Source organism: Mastomys coucha, unplaced genomic scaffold (assembly GCF_008632895.1).
Source record: "Mastomys coucha isolate ucsf_1 unplaced genomic scaffold, UCSF_Mcou_1 pScaffold20, whole genome shotgun sequence".
NCBI lineage: Eukaryota > Metazoa > Chordata > Mammalia > Rodentia > Muridae > Mastomys > Mastomys coucha.
The window spans coordinates 20,026,568-20,046,455 of record NW_022196903.1 but is presented as its reverse complement, the minus strand read 5'-3'; the positions used below and the strand labels follow the sequence as shown (position 1 = coordinate 20,046,455).

The 19,888-nt window shown below is 36.8% G+C and overlaps 1 protein-coding gene across 2 annotated transcripts in view; it reads right to left on the bottom strand.

Moving 5' to 3' along the window:
- LOC116098028 (hyaluronidase-5) overlaps window positions 1-17,493 on the bottom strand; it is a 22,626-nt gene extending 5,133 nt beyond the window's left edge. Inside the window, exons 1-3 of one of the 2 annotated variants that reach the window (XM_031380784.1) lie at window positions 17,415-17,493; window positions 3,253-4,405; window positions 2,388-2,477 (exon numbers count right to left, since the gene is read on the bottom strand). In XM_031380784.1, coding sequence (XP_031236644.1) covers window positions 2,388-2,477; window positions 3,253-4,206 — 1,044 coding nt within the window. In that variant the 5' untranslated portion in view covers window positions 4,207-4,405; window positions 17,415-17,493. Of the gene's footprint in view, window positions 1-2,387; window positions 2,478-3,252; window positions 4,406-17,311 lie in introns of both variants that reach the window. The other variant, XM_031380783.1, reaches the window with a different exon arrangement.
- Window positions 17,494-19,888: the final 2,395 nt, after the last annotated feature.

The following is a 19,888-nucleotide window of genomic DNA, read 5'->3' as shown; positions in this document are numbered from 1 at the left end:
TTTAGGCTGGCTTGCCCTTCCTTCAGTCTCTGCTCCATAGTTAATCTCTGCAATTCCTTCCGTGGGCAGGTCCTGTGCATGAGGCGTTGGTTTGTCTGAATTCATATAATTTTTGTTCGTGTTGATTTAGAGGGCTTTGTTTTCTTGGTATCTCCAGTTTCAAGTGTGCACACACTGTCAATGATCTTTAAGGCTATATTTTCAGTGCCAAGTAGATGAAACTTTGTACCAAGTTCAAGTAGCTAGATACTAGAGATACTACAGATACTTAAAGAGACAAGAGTTAGGCAAAAGACAGACTAATGGAATGATTATGATTTGACCATAACCTTATATGTACTCTATGACAAAATTTAAGCTGGCAATATAAGAGATATAGTATAAATACACCCACAATGGCCAACTTCAAGTTACCAATCTAACAGCACTGAATGTGGAGTTGGAAACTGAGCATACTACCATTAGATAGAATGGATATGTGATGTGAGCATGTCCTAGAGTGTATCCAACCATTTATATCTAACAGCTAGATCTATGCAACCTCGGGGACTAAGATGAACATGAAGTAACACCTGGTATATTTTGAGCATTACTCAACCTGGGTCAATTTTTCTCTCATAGAAATTATAATAATGAAGTGTGTTCCTTCAATAAATTAAGAAACTTTTTATTTGAGCACACAAAGATTGGTTCAAGACAGTTCTCCATGTAGTCCTAGTTGACCTAGAACTTGCTGTGTAAGCCAGGCTGGCCTCCAAAGCAGACATCTGCCTGCCTCTGCCTCCTTAGTGTTGAGATTAAAAGTGCACACCACCACTACCCAGCCAGAACATGGATCCACTTGTGATAAGACAGGAAATCACTTCCTGACTCAATGAACCAAACACACAAGGTGCTTGAGCTGAGACTGTACGGGTTCAGCCTTCTCTTGAGAGGTAACAGCTAAGAATGACTTTTTTCTGCCCAGTTGCTTGCCATTTACTCTTTTTCCTGGTTCACACACACAAAAAAAACACATACACCCATACAAAATACACACAGACATAACACACACATACACTATTCTGATCTTTTTCTGAGAGCCAGGATTGCAGAACACTCTGCATGACACTACTCCACACTTCAATTTTCTATTATTCCTTATTCATCAGGTCTATTGTGGCATTGGAAGGGGAAATGCAGAGCGTGTATAACTTTCTCATTGCATATACTCATGATTACTCAAAAATAAAACTTTTAACAACAAAAAGCAATGAGCACTTAAGATATTGTGACAAGTGTGAGAGATGAGTAATTTGTCCCTTCCTCCTACTCATTGGGAGCAGAGGTCCCTGTTTCTCTTTTGTTGTGTTTATTGTGTATGTGTTGGAGTATAGGTAAGCACACACATAGGCCATGGCACATATATGAAAGTGAGAGGAAAGTTTCAGGAGTCACTTCTCCCCTTCCACTTCATGTTCCAGGATGATAAGGGCTTTACTGACTAAGCCATCTTGACAGACCTGGTTCTTTTACTTTTAAATTAAATGGTGTGCAGAGTATATTCTATGGTTCCACATTTGAATTAATAATTTATTTGAGAAAGGGGTTTGCAGTTTTGGGAAAAAAGCATATTGTAGAATTAGAATATATCTATGAAGATTCCAACTTTAAATAGTTCTATGAGATACAACAGAATTTATTGAGATATATAACTTTCTCTAAATTTATTTGTATTTATTTCTACTGGAAATAAGCAGAAAACTGAGGCTACCTTGAAAAAAACTCTCACAAATATCTCTATCTTGATATTTTTTAATGAGATAGGACTGGTGATATTCTACATAGAAGACAAACACAGATGTCATACTTCTCAAAATGACTCTCCCCTCCCCAGAATATCAAAGCTGTCTTCTAACAGTCCTAGGCCAGACATCATGGGCCATGGCTTTCGTCTGACTTTCTTCATGGCCTACTCTTCATTTCCATTCCATGTCCTATAGAAAAGGAATTTTTCTCCTTCAGTTTAGTAGTATTTACATTTACTCTCTTTTGGAGTCAAAAAGATTGAAGAGTCAGGGTTTTAAAAAGTCAATATAGACAATTAAACAATTAAAGAGAGTCCTGTTGTCTGACAACAAACACCATGTTACTGGAATGAAACTGGATTCTTGGTTCTGCTTCTAACAAACCAGGAAGCCTATAGAATTTTAGTTAATCTTACTAAATATCTCATTCCTCAGCACAAAACAGAAACAGATGCCACCTTTGCTTGACAACCAAGAAATGCAAGATATCTCGATTCAGATAGCACAGAGAACATTCCATCAGCCAAACACCAACCTAATCAGTCCTCCAAATAGTAAGGACATAAATATCTTTATCTTTTATCTATTAATACAACTTACCATAGTTTGTGATAAATTAAGAGTTCCCCACATTACCATTCCAGAGGCACCCAGAGCAACTGTTTCACCAATTGTATTCACAAGGTCATCCTGGAAGACATGAAGAGTTAGTCCATGTGGAAAAAATATTATACACTCAACAAAGCTAAATGTGATGATCCAACAAGATTTTAAATATTTCTACACTCTTTATACACTCTTTACACAAAAATGTTGCTACTGTTTTAAAAACAGAGACTGTCATGGCTCTCATTACTTCTGCTTACAAGAGAACTCATCTATTAAATAAAAAAGAGAAACAGCTTAAAATATAGTCTATATTACATATAATTCTCTATGGACACTAGCATCTCATATGAATAAAATCAAGATTCAAATGCTGGGCTGGGAAGATAGACTGATTGGTAAAGTGGGTGCTGTGCTAACATGAGGATCCAAATTCCACCCCTAGGACCCATGCTATCCAAAAGGAACCGGGCATGGTGCTGCACACTTGCGGGCTTACAAACACAGTCCTGGAAAGGTCCATAGGCAGATCCCCCAGGCTCAGTGGCCAGGAAAACTAACCTAATCAGCAAACTTCAGGTCTTAGCAAGAGGGTCTGATTTTAAAAAAAAAAAAAAAAAGATACCTAGTTATCTCATGAGGAATGACACTTGAGGTGAGTGAACCCTTACCCACACCAAAAATTCTTTTAATTTTAAAAGATTTAAAGTGCTCTCATCTCTCCTACATTACAAACAACACTTTCTTCATGTATACATCCATAAATAATAAAAACTAAATTTCGTCCTTTAAAAACATAAAGACCCACTCAACACTTTATAAAGATGATATCTTAGCTGCCCTGCCTTGATTTACTTACCTGATCCAGATATTGGTAAGTTAGGTCAGTAAAGACAATGCGAAAATATACAAAAATAGGAAGTGGATTACGAGGGTCTTTTACTTTAGACACCCGAATGGCTTCTTGTACACGATTTCTGACGTAGAGCGCTGCATGTGGGGATGACTTCAAGTTACTCTTCAAATAGATGGATGGGTACAGAGCTGTGCTTTCCTTCCACATCCAGAAGAGAGCATCATTTCTTTTCTTTTCTATATCAGGGCAATCTCCTTTGTATTCAGAAACTTGAATTTTATTGTTATAACAATCAGGATAAAGATAAAAACCCCACAAGTGATTTGGCCGAAGTGATTTTCCCAATATTAAAGTCTCTTCCATAAAATGTCTGGCTGCCTCTTCAAATTCTTCTTTGGCCTTATGGATGGCTTCTGTGAGATTAAGTTGTGTATTTTGTTGCTGGACCAACTCAATAGACTTATTCCTATAAATATCCTTGGCTTTCCAGTTTCTTGACCAGGTAGGCCGCCATTCTTCCCAATCAATGACAGCCAAGCCCACATTGTCTATTGGCATGTAATGCAGGATGTCACTCTTAGCTACTTCTAAATGAGATTTTAGAGAACCTAGCTGGGGTATCCCTCCATGAAAAATTAATTTTGAGTCATCTATGTGAGGATAGAGACCCAGGCGATCACTATAAAATATTGTGATAGGTTGACTCGTGGCAGTTTTTCTGGGGCTTCCTACTAAAGAGAACAGACTAAGATCTAGTGGCTGATTAAACCTTGTGAGACAAGACTCAGTTGGGGCATTCCAGACCCAGAGGAAAGGCATATTAGGGATAAGTGGAGGTGCCCTAAAATCCTCAGTCAAGCAACACGGAATCAGAAGGAAGACTAATAGTGTCTGGGGTAGTCCATTAGACTCAAGAAGGTTCCCAAAAAAGGATTGTTTAAAATGCAACACTCGCATTGCAGAGAATCAGTTAGTATCCAAAGGATTATTTCTTCTTACACACTTTGGTCTCTCAAATATTTGGTGCAAAAGATGAGAAAGATACTGATATGAGGTCACTGTGGGAGATGAAAATTTGATGACTGCTTTACATTGAACTATTGTTCTTCTTGCTTCATATTTCAGGAATGTTTTGGACAAGTTGTATAATGTATAACTAAAAAAATAAATACAGAATTTATTACAGCAAGGTTGGAAGCTTTACTAAGTCCTCAACATTGTTTACAGGCATGTTAATTCTATTTCAAAAGATGTGTTTAAATCAGTAAGATTTTTTTTCTTACATATGATACAAATTCTGTAACAATTAAATCACATCTGATCTCATAGATAACTCAATGTAACTGTTTTCCTTTCCCTTTTTATATCCACCAGATACCTTAGCAAAGTCAAGTTTAAAAAAAAAGTTCTTGAATATCAGTGTTGAAAGCCCACTCTTGTAATATATACCAAATTTTGAAAACAACTTCTCACACCATTGAAAAGGTAGGTGTTAGTAACTGTGAAGATGATATTGGGAACTAAACCCAATGTCTTCACATGCTAAGAAAATACTGTTACTGCTAAGTTAATACCGTTCCCAGTCGATTTTTGTTTGAACCAGACTTTACTAAGCCCCTTTGTCTGATCTGGAACTGGGGATCATTTATTCTCAGCCTCCTAAACATTTGACATTAGGACTGTATGCCACCATCCTGGCTCACAATTCTTTTCATTTTAATTCACCTGTACTTGTTTTCTTAACAATATCAAGGGAGAAAACAAAAGTCTGTTTTTATGTAGGCAGTAATTTAGACAAGTTTAAGAACCCCTTAGGACACTGCCAGGCCAAATCTTACAGCAATGCTGACTTGTTAAAATAGCAAGCTACTTTATGTCTTTACAAAAGGAATTGACTCTAACCTACCTTGTCAAAAATAAGAAATGAATTTTAAATGTTAAATAGTGTTTGATAACCAAATTGGCATTTTTATTCATAGGTAAACTGAAGAATTATTAGTAATTTGTCATATAATGGAGGAGTTTGAGCCAAGAAGCAAGAGATGAAGTTGCATGTATTCCAACACTTAGTACTTGGAAAACTTACCACTTCTAACACACATTTAATATTATTACTTTAGGAGGAAAAATGTTGCTATATAGTTATGTTGCTAGTATACTTCCATGGGACATAGATTGATCACTGTATTTTTCTTGGTAGGAAAGCTGTTCTTATCATAGCAAATTATCCACTCATCCTCATTGTTGAAAAATAACCTCAAAGAAAAATCAAAGGAAATCTTAACCTTCATTACTCTCATATTTTAAACATAAGGTATTATGCCCCTCATGTTTAGAACAGATGAAGTCTCTAAGGATCCATTAGACTCTATCAGACCTCCCCATGTAAGAGGTAAATAAAATCTTAATGTAAAGTGAAAGAATGAAGTAATTCATATGAAGTGTCAACATCAATGACTGAATGACAGTAGGTGGGAGAAAGAAATTGAGTAAAAGCTTAGGATTCTAGGAACACCAAAATGAGACAGACATGAGCATTATCCACTTAAAGACATTTAGGTTGTTTCCATTTCCCAACTATTGCTAATAAGGTGGCTTGTAAGATTGTTGAGCAAATAGCTGTGTAATAGACTGTCAAATCCCTTAGTCATATGCCAAGGAGTGATACAGCTGAGTTATATAGTAGACTCAATTTTAGATTTATTGTTTTTGAAGATTCTCTACACTGAGATTTTTGAAGATTCTTTATACTGATTTTTCAGAATGGATGAATGGAATTGCATCCCTAACAACTCTCAATGAGGGTTCTTCTTTTTCCACAATCTCCAAACCTAAGTTAATTGTCTGTTATTGACCATAGCTATTCTGACTGGGGTGAGATGAAATCATAGACATTTTAATGTGTATTTTCCTAGATATTAAGGATAATTAGCACTTTTGGGGGTATTTTTGGCCATTTTTATTTCTTCTAGAGAGAATTCTTTATAATCTCTAGTCCACATTTTAATTGGGTCATTTGTTTCCTTGATGCATTGTTTTTTAATATTTTAGATATTAATTCTGTCAGATGTATAGCTATTAAAAATTCTCCCTCTGTAAGTTTACTCTTTATTGTTTCATTAGCTTTACAGAAGCTTTTCATTTTTATAAGTTCCAAGTTGTTGAACATTGGCCTTACTTCTTTGGCAAATGGAGTCCTTTGCAGAATGGCCTTCTCTAGTCCTTTATCTTGTAGTATACTGTCTATGTTTTCTTCTAGTATATTTAGAACTCAATTCAAATTGAAGTCTTTGATCTACTTGGAACTAATTTTTGTTCCAATAGATTGATATGTGTCTTTTGCAGTTCCAAACTACAAATTCTCAGATGTGAGTCTATCACATGGGATTGCCAGAAAATAACTAAGAAAGTATAAAGGGACCAAAGTGGAGAGGGTGCCTGGAAGGGGAATAGCAGAATGCAAGTGACATGAAATGGGAAATTGAATAACAGGGACAGAAGTCCAACTGGAGAGTAAGGAAGATGATCAATACACAAGAAAATAGGGGGGAGGACAAATAACACCAAGGTTGTTTGATAAAGCCTCAAGGAATCATATTATTTTATATCTACCAGTACCAGACATGAGAAACATCCTTTTGAATGTTTGGTCACATTAGTCTAAGTAACTCTAAAAACAATCTATGTTAAAGATGTAGCTCTTTGTTACTGCTCATAGGTTGAGGTTGATCCCTAATGCTAAAGACACTGCATACTTAAGGCACAGGACTTAAATGATTTGAGCTGGATCTGACCTGAAAGCCTCTTTCACATGGTCTATCTTCCCTGGTTTCAGAAAATATTATGCAAGCTACCAAGAGAAGAAAGCAATTAGCATTCCTATCCAGCTGCACACTTGTGAATCATGGCAATTATGAGCTTGGTAAAATATGTACAATTGTGCAATAAGTGGCACTCATATGTCAGTGCCAACCTACAGCTGTCCTATTGGATTTAAGATGTACTCAATAGGAGGGAAGTCACGACTGCTATGGAAATTTGAGCCAGCTTCCTCAGGGCTTGTGAGGACCTTGTGAATCTTAGAAGAACCTACTATTGCCACTTTTCTAGACCAAGATAATTCTTTACTACATTGTAGATCTCATCTGTATAGCCACAGATAAGGGTAGCTGCCACCCCTCAGCAAAGAATTCTCTCTGTACAGCAAAATGGAGATTGTCACAGACAACCACATCTGGATTCAATGCAGAGGTCAACAGATTGTGGACAGTTCAACCCCAGTGGATACATCTGTATTATAGCTCCAGCATTTCTCCTGTTCATGCATCAGCACAGAAGAGGGGCCATTAAAGGTCACAAAGACCAATACATGGCTTTTGGATACCAGAATGCCTGGTATTAAAAAGTCTTTCCCAGAAATGTCTGAATAAACTAGACTAGAACACTGACAATATCAGTGGTCATGTTAATGGGGGAGAGAAAAATTTAACCCTTAAACAAGGAACTACAAGATTTTGACTTCTAGGAGAAGGAAAATAACCCTCTCGCAAGCATTAGTCCCCTTATTAGTTATTCAATACAAAGTGATCAACCTTGAAACCATATATACACATACAAACAAATCACCAAACAGAAAACTGGCACAGCAGTTTGGATTTATATATATGTGCATACACAAGCACACATATATGTATATATGTGATATATATTAAAGAAATACATTTAAGGTATATGTTAAACATATATTCAATAATATAGACTTCTAAATTATTTAAATAATATATAACATTAAATATATAAATATATGATATTGAAGAATTATTTATAATTATGTACACATACATATGAAACTAGCATATACATTTAGGGGCCACCATATATAAAAAGAAGCTACCACCAACTTAAGAATAGGGTTCATGGGAGGACTTGAAGAAGGGTAAGTGGAAGAGCTGGAGGAAGGAAAGGGAACAGATAAAGTAATTCTATTTCAATTAGAAATACATTTTAAAAATAAAAATAAGTTTTTTAAGCTTAACTAATTTAATCCCATGTAACAAAAGGCCTTATGCTTCTTATCAACTAGGTAGAACATGCCGACTTGGGGAAAAAAAAAGAAAGAAAATTCAAAATACCCCAAATTCTAAAACATTTTGAGCACCAACATAAATTCTCATGTAAGAAATTCTACACCATTAAAATATATTCCATGAATTAAAACATTTTTAAGTTCTATATAAAATTTACCTTCAAATATATATATAAACAAAATTTCATGTTTCTTTATCCCCTTTCCTAAGATATATTCCTATGGATATTCAAATATTCTAAAACTATAAAATTTGAGATCTGAAGACTTTCTGTTCCATACATTTCAAGTAAGGGGTGTGTCACCTGTATTCTACTATAGTTGGCTTCTAAGTATCTTCTTGTTCATCCAATGAGTGATTTTTCTCAATACTCACCGACTAGGTCCTGATAATCCCCAAGCCCTAGTGAGACAGTAGCTTGTTCTCTACATCCATCTACTCCACCACTCATTGCAAGAAATGGGCTGGTCTCAGTGTCTTCTCAAGTAGTGACAGGTGAATTGCATCCCTCACAAATTATTTTCTTTTAAAATAATTTAGAAGCATAGGAATGGAATGCACTTGAAACTCTGGATATATTAAACTCTCATTCTTCCTGTAAAGAAATCAGTTGACTACATGCCTGTGCATTAAATTCTTTGAGTCAGGCATCACTTGTCTGAGAAATCCCAAAATTATTTTGCAATAAAATTGTAAAGCCATGTATATATACCTACCAATATAGTATTTTCCACCATGTATTCAAAAATCTCTAAAATAAGAAACTATATACAGTTACTTTAAGTCACTGTGACAGTTTAGAACCATGTTGCATCTTGATGGAAGCTATGCAGATATGAGAACCAGTTACATGTGTAATGAAGCAACAGATAAAGATGCTGCATTAAATCAGTGGTTCTTACCCTGTGGGATTGAATGACCTGTTCATATGGGGTCACCTAAGATCACTGGACAACACAAACATTTATATTACAATTCATAGTAGTAACAAAATTGCAGTTATGAAGAAGCACCAAACCATGAGGAACTGTATTAAAGGGTCACTTACAGCATTACTAAGGTTCAGAACTACTGCCTCAAATTAATTAAATTAATTTAATTAATTAAAGTAAAATATAAAAATACAAGATGTGCTACACACAAACATGTTAAGTACATGATTAAGGAATTAAATTTCAAATCTATAAATGCTAATTTTCTTTCTGACCATGTAAACATTTTTTAGCTAAACTTGGATCCAACTATCATATAATTTTTCAAATAAGGACTGAAAGTAAAATAAAATATAAAAGTAAAACTGAATATTTGAGAGCCATTTGAAGGAGTTCCTTGCATTCACTGGGAAAGAAAAATTATCACAAAGCTTCCCACTCTGTTCACTGTGATGTGGATCAGGGTTTTTGTGTTATTTTCTAGCAGAGGAATTGGTTATTACTTTTTGTTGTTTTTCTTTGTTTTTTAAATTGTATTGTGTGTATAAGAAATGTACAAGATGTTAAGAGAAAGTACACGTTGATATCAGAAGAAGGGAGCTGAGACAGGAGGGACCAAACAAAAAGGAGCAAATTCCTTGCATTGATTTCCCCTGTTTCCCCAACAAATGCTTTCTTTCATAATAAATGCTCCATTGTAGTACACAATTAAAAATACAGAAATAGAGACATCATAAAGAAATAGAAACCATCATACTACAGTGTGGTTATGTTCTTCATCCATGTAACCACCATCTTCAAGCCACCAGGCACTGCACGCTGCCTTATTCACTTCGCCATTGAAATGATAAATGTTAAAGCTAAACTGCTGCTGAAACTCTAAACAGAGAAGTTTCAGAAATATTAGTCAGTATTGAGATTCACAAGAGTATGTTTGTGGTGACAAAAAAGAACCTAGGGTTGGTGGGCATAGAAAGAACTTGAAGGCTGAGGGCGCTGCCCTCATTCTCCAGGGCTGTGCAGTTCCAAGAACAACTGTACATGATAAAGGCACAGTCATGGGATTAAGAAAACAGCTCCTAGACTTTGGAAGTTCTGCAGCATCAGAGGCAGTTTTTACTGCATATGACTCATATCCACAAATATCGAAACCCTCATTCTTTTAAATGAAAAAAAAAAGTAAAAATCTATGTGAGAGTGGACTCCAGTATTTTGTCCTTATATGCTAATGACACCAGGTATAGAGTACTAAATAGTTCTTTATTTCAACACATACATACCTACACCCAGTTAAACATTACAGTTTTAAACAAGCTTATAAAAAGAAAAAGAAAGAAAAAAGATTAAATGGACAAGAAAGATAGCTCTTACAGAAGACCTGAGTTCAGTTCCCAGCACTAACATGTAGTATACAACTGCCTATAACTTCAGGTTCAGGGGATCAAGCACTCTCTTCTAGCCTCTGTGGATACTGCACTCATATATAGACATACATAAACACATGCACACACACATGCAAACACATGTGAGTGCACATACATGCACACACATAATTCAAAATAAATCTAGTTTTTAAAGATAAGCATAAAAGCAGGAGGTGCAAGTTTTTCTGAAAGCAAGTATATTTCCTAACAATTTTTTTCTTGAAACATATTTTATAGATAATTTGGCCAGAATTCAAAACCTTGATTCAACAGGAAAAGTTAGTGTAATGTTACATTTCTTCTGTCTTCGCTAATTGACTTTTTATTCTTCTTCCTCATCTGTGGTACCTTGTACGCTTGACTTAACTTTCTGAACATTGCCCCAAATATGTTTGAAAAGTCTAAAGATCCTCAAAGCCCAAGACGTTGTAGTTCTACATCTACCACGGACAACCAGATGGCGGAAGCACTACTCACACAACTGAAGGTATTACAGAAAAACAGATGGGTAATTACAGACACAGAACTTGGTAATCATTCTCCCAAAGCCACGATGGCCTTTTCTCTTTTAGATCACAGTATAGAAAGAAAAGTAGGTAACTTACTACTGAAACAAGTGAGTTTTCCTCTAGTGTCTCTGTAGGTCAGAAGTATTTTCAGTCTATTGGTTATATGGTAAGGACAAGACAGCCCTTTGACCAAAGAAACAATGTTTTGCAATGTTTCTTTATGATAGGGCAGAAATACCAGTATTTCTGTGTGTGGCATGTGAGTCTCTGTTTGTGTTTGGTGGCAGGGAAGATTAGCAAGAATGGGACATTAACAAAAGAATGTTGTAAATTTTATTATTAGTGTTTGAAATGAGTTCCAGGGTCCAGTGGTAAAGGCAGCACCCATCGATTGTCTTTTTGACTTGCTAAGCATTTTAGCTTACTGACAGATAAATGACTACATTTTATTACAGTGAACCTTTAAAAAGCAGATCAGTATTTACTATGTAAGCAAATGTAATTTCTCTTTGAAAATATTAGAATGTTTTCAAAATGTCAATCAAAGTAGTGCTTGGTTTGATGTTATTGGAAAAGAACAGTATTTTGGATCACACTTCTTTTGTTGAGGTGGTGCCATAGGTAGATAGCAGTAGCCAGGGATATGTGCTGAAAGTTCCAGCCCAAAATACTCTTACACAAAGGAACTCTGTCTTTATATTATCAGCCCTCACAAAAAATGGTCCGCTCAAATTCTCACTTCTCACCTGGTGAGATACCCTCCCCTTCCCATGTCCTCAGAATATTTCCTGTCTCTCACTTGCACCAAATAACTTTTCCTTTTCTCTCATTTCAATGGGTTCTACCTCATATCAAAGCACATGTTCATCTCTTGCTTGAAATCTTAATCATTATGTTGATATTAGTCTATTGGGGTTATTACAATGAAGTATTATAGCTTGGGGCCTGGAGAGATGTTCCAACAGTTAAAAGCACATCCTATACCTCTGAAACACCTGATTTCAGTTCTGGGCACCACACGTGTTGGCTCATCAGCAGTCCACAGGCTCCCACACTCTCTTCTGGACTCCACAGGCACCTGCACATTCATTGCAAACATCCACAAACACACATATATACATGCAAATAAACCTTAAAAATTAGAGACTCAGTGAGAAAAACTTGATTTTATATAATGGAATTCCAAGATTAAGGTGCAAGCCACTCTCACATGCTAGTAGAAACAGGCAAGATCTCTGTGACCTGGCTTATATGGTGGTACATCATCACTTAACAAATGGCAACCACATCTAAATATCTCCTTGAGGGTTAAGTTTAGCAGATATATACATATATACGTACATACATGTATATATGAAGGTGAGATATAAGTTTTCACACCAACAACCTAAACATTAAATAGATTTAAATTTATATAAGTAATATTATTTCCTTAATAACAGTTGCTTTTGACCTTAGACCAAAAAAAAAAAAGAAAAAAAAACTTGCTTCTTAGAATCCACAAACTTAGAAGAGACCTTAAAGACACATATACTAACCTAAACCTAGATTTTAGTAATTGTCCCAACTGCCAACATTTCCCTTCACTAACAGTATGCTGTGATACAATATTAGAATGCTGTGTCATGAAATGAAACTAGAAATGCTTACTGGTGATGCAGTGTAAATGAGCCTATAGCAGGAATAGAACAAATGCTCTTTCATCTTTGGAATCATAAACACCAATGTATGTGATTAGATTAGAGAGTATCACAAGAAAAATGTGAGGCTTGTGAATTCCTAGGTCAAGATACAAAAGCATATTAAACAGAAATCTGAATTTAGAGCAGTACCTCTCTAAATGCTACAACCTTCCTAATGTTGCAACCCTATAATACAGTTACTCATGCTGTGAGCCCCCCAACAATAAAATCATTTCATTGCTACTTCATAACTGCAATTTTGTTACTATTATGAATCATAATGTAAATATCTGATATTAGCAACATCTACTATGCTATCCCAAGGCAAGGGTTGTGACCCACAGATTGAGAACTGTGCTTTAGAAGCTGCAGAGCTATGAAGGGTGACAGCAGCACATACAATCTCCATACAAGACTCCATGACAGTGAAAAAAGAGAGAAGAAACAGAATGTCATCTAAAAACAAAAAACAAAACAAAACAAACAAAACAAAACAAAACAAACCTTCACTTTGACACTCCAGAGCTAGAGCTCTTGGCTGACAGCTGGGTACAGACCCACCAATTCAAATGGCATTCTCAAACTACAGGTAGATTTCCCTGTGCTTTTGACCAACTGGCTGTACACCAAGTTTCCCACAGTCCTTTCCTTGGGTTTTGTTCATTTCCATGAACAATTTCCAGGATTCAAGGAAACAGGCTTACCAGCCAGCCGTACAATATGCCACGAAGGACGGAAGAGAGATCTGAGGAGTGAGGGCTAAGCGGAGCAATCAGAGCTTCATACTCTCTCTAGGTAAAGCTCCAACCAGGACCTTCTGCGTGAAATCTCTAAAAGTGTGTCCTCTCTGATTTTACTGGGGATTTCATTGCATTGGCATGATGGGACCATAGATGAATATGTCAAAATAAAGTTACACAAGTAGAACATGCCCTCATGCCTGTGAGCCAGGAGAGAAATCCCAAGCAAGGCCTGTTGTTCTTTGGACACGTTTACACAGTTCCAACATACACAGTGCCAGGCAGGCAACCTCTGAAAAACAAATGAGTCTTATGACCTCTTATCAGACAAATGGGAAGTCAGAGAATTTATGAGCAATTCAAGAACAAAGTTCAGGACAGTTAAAGTTTCTATGACATGCCTAGGAGAAAATTCTCAAATCAAGGAGGAAATTGTGAATCAGGATCTATAGAAGAGAACCAAATTTATATATTATAAAACCTTAGTTATATAATGATGTTTGTGTATTAAGTGCAAAATACACATTGTTAGTCTAAAATGGATTCAAATCACTTTGATAGACAAAAATCTACATAGTCCAACACACATGTTTGAGTTATAAAAGTAGCCACATTCTAATTAACTGGTCAAAGGCAAATTATTTCTAACTTGTTCTCTCAACAACCAGAATAAAACTCTTACCTGTCTTAATGCTTAATACTTAAGTAATGTCTGTAAATACCTTAACTACCCATTAAATAGTCTAGGTTAGGACCGACATTGACATAAGACCAAATGTCAATGTTATCTTGCCCAAGTATTTAACTTCATTATACTTTAGAGCTTTTCTTTAACTATAAAACGTGGGTGACTGATAACTAGTACACAAGTTTCTTCCTGAGTGCCAGGAAAATAGTGTATACTGACAGGTAGGCATAACGCTCCTAGACGGGTTCAAAACACACCATCTTGAAAAGCAATGCTTGCTACTTTGGAGGAACTAAGAGCCTTGAAAAGGACTAAGCAAAAGCAGCTGAAGAATGGGCTCTCTGTCCTCCGCAGGAGGTGATGCTCTCCTGAGCTGACAGCCTCTCTGTCCTCCCCAGGAGGTGATGCTCTCCTGAGCTGACAGCCTCTCTGTCCTTCCCAGGAGGTGATGCTCTCCTGAGCTGACAGCCTCTCTGTCCTCCCCCAGGAGGTGATGCTCTCCTGAGCTGACAGCCTCTCTGACCTCCCCAGGAGGTGATGCTCTCCTGAGCTGACAGCCTCTCTGACCTCCCCAGGAGGTGATGCTCTCCTGAGCTGACAACCTCTCTGTCCTCCCCAGGTGATGCTCTCCTGAGCTGACAGCCTCTCTGACCTCCCCAGGAGGTGATGCTCTCTAGCTAAGGAACAGGCTCTCTAGCCACACCCAGGAGATAATACTTTTCATGTGCTGAGTACCCCACCCCTGTACATGGAAAAGAAGAAAAATCCTATAACTGGGAACTGCTAACAGAAGCTAAAATGAATCTGCACAATCAAACCTTTGGTACATTCTTGTCCGCTAGATTTCCCCACATACATCCCAAGCACTTCCCTATGAGTTACTCCCTCTAGAAGCTTTTCCTAGGTCTTGTTAGTTTTCCAAAAATTTTTTTGTTCAAGATGTATATTAAGATCTTGGACACTTTTTTTTCCTTTGAACTTCTCCTGTGCACATGAAAATTCTAAATAAATTTTGTTTGTTTTGCTCTTATCTACCTATAGGTTCAATGGATTGGCCCAAGTCACAGAACTTCACAGAAGTATTATCTCACCAGGATGGAGCATCATGGCCCAGAGTATCCTGCTTATTCCTAAAGCTCTGGCTGACATGGAGACATCAGTGTCAGGTGCTGGCAAAAAAAAAAGACATTTACACAAGCCTCCCAAATATCTGCCTATGACATGTGGGCAGTAAACTTAAAGCTCTCACTGGAACATGCTCACTGGGGAACAAGATTACACCAGTTCACCATTCCATAGAGGGTTTTGGAGTCTGTCATGTTCGTACTACTCTTTGAAATTTTTCTGATAGTCCTATTACAAATTGGCATGTAATGCTAATGTTTCAAGTTATTATTTTTCTTTCTAAAAAAAAAAATCAACATTTATCCACCATCAAGCCTATTCCTGGGAAAAAAAATGAAAAGTTTTGAAAACAAAAGAACAGACAAAATTGTTGTTGTATGCAGCTGGAAATTGACCCCTTGCTTCCTTTCTCACCCAGTTTTCAAGCTTACTTTTTCTGACTAATATTATTTACATTCAGGGATATCTGGGGGGGTATATATAAAGTTGTCTAACAATTGGCATATGGTTCATACCCTCAACCAAAAAAAAATCATCTTGGTATCTATTTGATTTGACTCATTGGTCTGCACTTATATCTCACTGGATAAGACACACATACAAGTAGATGAGGATTAAAGAACTGAGACGTAATTAATTCTGCTCAAGTATTGACTTTCTGGCCAAATTCTTTGCTGTTTCACTGATTGTAAATATAATAAACTTTCAGAAGAAATCATCCTGCCCTTAGGAGGTGTCAGAGTGCCCTGACATTTCATGTGATCATATATACCTCTCTCCTGCATCCAGCTACTCACACTATTAAGTTATTGCCTGCATGTTCAGTGGATGGACTGAATGTAATCCAAATATTCATGCTGACACTACGAGAGTGGCAAAGATACTAGTAATCTACTATTCCTAACCTTGACATCCCATTATAGATTGACTTTGACTAAGAAACTCATTTTTTCCCAATCAAAAGTAAAATTATTTGTTCGTAATAACTATTTAATACTCAAAATAATTTTATAACTGATTATTGAGGTCTTGATGTCTATTGTCATGATAAGTGTGGGCCCCTAAGACCTAGATTCTGCACATAGACTCAAGTGACCCTGCCCCCAAGTTATTTCTGATTGGTAAATAAAGATGCCCAGAGCCAATAGGTGGGCAGAAGAGACATATGTGGTGTTTAGGTATCCTGGATTTGTGGCTAGAGGAGGACCATGAGGAGAAGAATGTGGAGGAGGAAGGAGAAGCTGTCATGGGTTAGTCATGGGTGAGTCATAGAAATGTGCCCTAAGAGATGGCCAATTGGAGTTAAGAGCAGCCCAGAAGAAACATAGAAGGTAATAACTTGAGGTTATCAATAGGAAATTTAGATTTTAATAGCATAAAAAGTAGATATTTGCCCAGTGCTTATACTGTTTAAGGATTATATAAGGGCTGTATATATCTTTTATCCAGGAACTAAATGGCCAAAGGAAGGGTAGAAACCTCAGGTCCAGATTAAAATTTTCTACAACATCCTTAACATCCTTAATCATCATGAGAACCATGCAATCTAAACATAAAATTTAAGAATGTTTATAGGGAAGACTTCCAGTCATGAAATGGGCTTCAATAATCAAAATGAGCCTTTATGAAAATAAAACTTTTGTTATGTAGCAGAAATATTTTGGGGGACTTTATACTTAGCAGCATCTCCAAACCTTCCATTCCCAGAGTGAGTGGATTTTCCAGGCACTTGAGTTAACAACTAGATGCTATGATTTGCAATATATAAGAACTAGCTAGTGTATTTGGGACACACTCTATGTAAATAAAGTATATTCTTTTCTTTTAGTCAAGTATCTATCAAGAAGCTTAGGCGGTAATACCATACAGTGTTACCTTGCTGGGAAGGAAGGACCTTATGCAGAACTCCTCACCACCTGCACTTTCATTAGAGTAAAAGATACATGGTTCATGTGAACCATAGCCTAGCTAGACTCACCAACATGCCCAGAACAGATGGAATACCGTCTCCATAGGTGACCTCATAGAAAGGATTTCAGAATCAGCTCAAGGTCCTAGAAGCGGATGACATCACAAAGTAGACAGATTTTTCCCAAGATAACACATCAAGAAACTACTTCATTCTCTATTTTGTCTCTTTTAGATTCTCACTTCCTTGAGAAAGTGTTTGTTTTGTTTTGTTTTGTTTTTTAAATATAAATCTTCCTCTCTCTTCCTCTCTCCTTAACCTCTGACCTTCTGGAATTGGCTTTGTTTCAAACTTATCTTTCCTGTCAGCCTAGTAGTTTTCTTAAGTGAAACACAATTTTTACACTGCCATACAACAGTTGTCTAGGTTTTTGTCACGTTACTTGATCAGTGTGATTGTTGTAATGTCAATATCTAGATAGTCTCAAAAATCTGAACTACAGTAGTCTCTACAAATATGACCATTGAGTGAACTCATGGAAGAAGATGGATGAAGGGATGGTATCTATGACCAGATAAGAAAATCCCACTATCCTTCTTATGCTGAAGTTTTAGACAGAGGAAATGAAGGACTTCAGAACACTCCATCACAGATTATGTCACTTAGGTATATTGGGTATTGTATTAGTCAGGGTTCTCTAGAGACACAGAACTTATGGAATACACACACACACACACACACACACACACACACACACACACACACGTTTGTGTGTGTGTGTGTGTGTGTGTGTGTGTGTGTGTGTGTGTGTGTATGGAAATTATTGGAATGACTTACAGTTTGTCATCCAACTAAGCCAACAATTGGCAGCTGTGAATGAGAAGTCCAAGAATCATGTTCAGTCCCATGAGGCTAGGTGTTTCAGCTAGTCCTCAGTAGTATAAGCTGGAATCCTGGAGTAGGATATGACAGATGTGCTGGCAAGTAAGTGCAAGCAGGTGAAGGAGGATGAGCACTTCCTTTTCCCATTGTTCTTTTGGAGGCCTCCAGCAGAAGGTATGGTCCAGATCAAAGGTATGCAGCAACACACCTGGGTTAGGTACTTGCACTGGCCTTGAACTCAGAGATCTTCTTGCCTCTGTCTCCTGGGAATTAGTTTTCATGGCCACTATGCCTCAAGATCTGAATCACAGATGTGTGTTCCATTTCTAGATTGTAGTTCATTCCAGATGTAGTCAAGTTGACAAGCAAGAACAGCCATCAGAGGTATTTTGAGCCAGTGATGTGATAACAAAGGAATAATAAATGTGAGGAGGACTTCCCAACAAACCAAATTCCTCCTGTATAGAAAAACATTCCTGAAGGATGGAAAAGAGACTATACAGAGCACTTGACACTTGAAGTATTGGCTAAAATGCATCAGTAAAGCAAGCCTAGCAATCAGACCCTCCCACTTTCCATCACTTCCACCATACATTTTGCTTTCTCAAAAAGCCCTATACCCTACAAACTAGAACTCCCATTTCCCTTTGTATTTTCAGTTTTCACAGTTTAGTATGTTTTATTTTTAATGTTGAAAAGCTCTTGATACTGGTTGCTTCTCTGCTTTTGATCTTATCTCACAGTTTTCTTTGTATCTGTAAAAGTATTGCATATAATGCATGCTCTCTGTTAATCTGTCTTTGATGTATTCAATCAGATATACAGCATTTAAAAAGAGTAAAGACAAGGTTTGCTTGTTTTGTTTTCTCTTTTAAACCTGACACATAAATAAAAAATAAATAAATAAATAGACAAAGTTTTTTCCAGTCAAGTGTCATTGGGTATATAAACTACACTACAGAACAGACCTCATACCTGTACCCAGGAATAGTCAGTCATTGTTTGGGGTGTGGTGTGTGTGTACTTTTTATCATTTTATTTTGCCATGCTTTATTGTTTGTCTATTTTGACTCTTCTAGGTTCATAGAAAGAGCATAAGGTTGGTAAGGAAAGGTGGTATGATGTTGTAGGAGAAGTGGCCAGGGGAAAACATGATCAAATACATTGTATGAAAAAATCCAGATAAGAAAATACCAACCAGAGACTGCACATGGACGGGTCTGATTGTTCAGGCAGCATGTGTATAGTAGAGGATTGCAAATTCGATCATCAATAGGAGGAGAGGACCTCGGCCCTGTGAAGGTTCTGTGCCCCAGTGTAGGGGAATGCCAGGGCCAGAAAGTGGGAGAGGGCGGGGTGGCAGGCATTGGGAAGGGGGAGGCAACAGGGGTTTGTTTTTGTTGTTTTTGTTTGTTTCTTTGTTTTTTGGAGGGGAAACTGGGAATGGAGAAATTTAAATGTAAATAAAGAAAATATCTAAAAAAAAAAAAAGAAAAAAGAAAAAAAAGAAAATACTCAGTAAATCTGTTTTTTCTACTGTTATCAAAACTTTTGTCTCTTGCCCATTCTTTTTTTATATCTGAGGCAGACTTAACAAGTATGAAAAGAGACATAAATCACAAGCTCATTTAATGATTCATAGATCTGTTAATACTAAAACT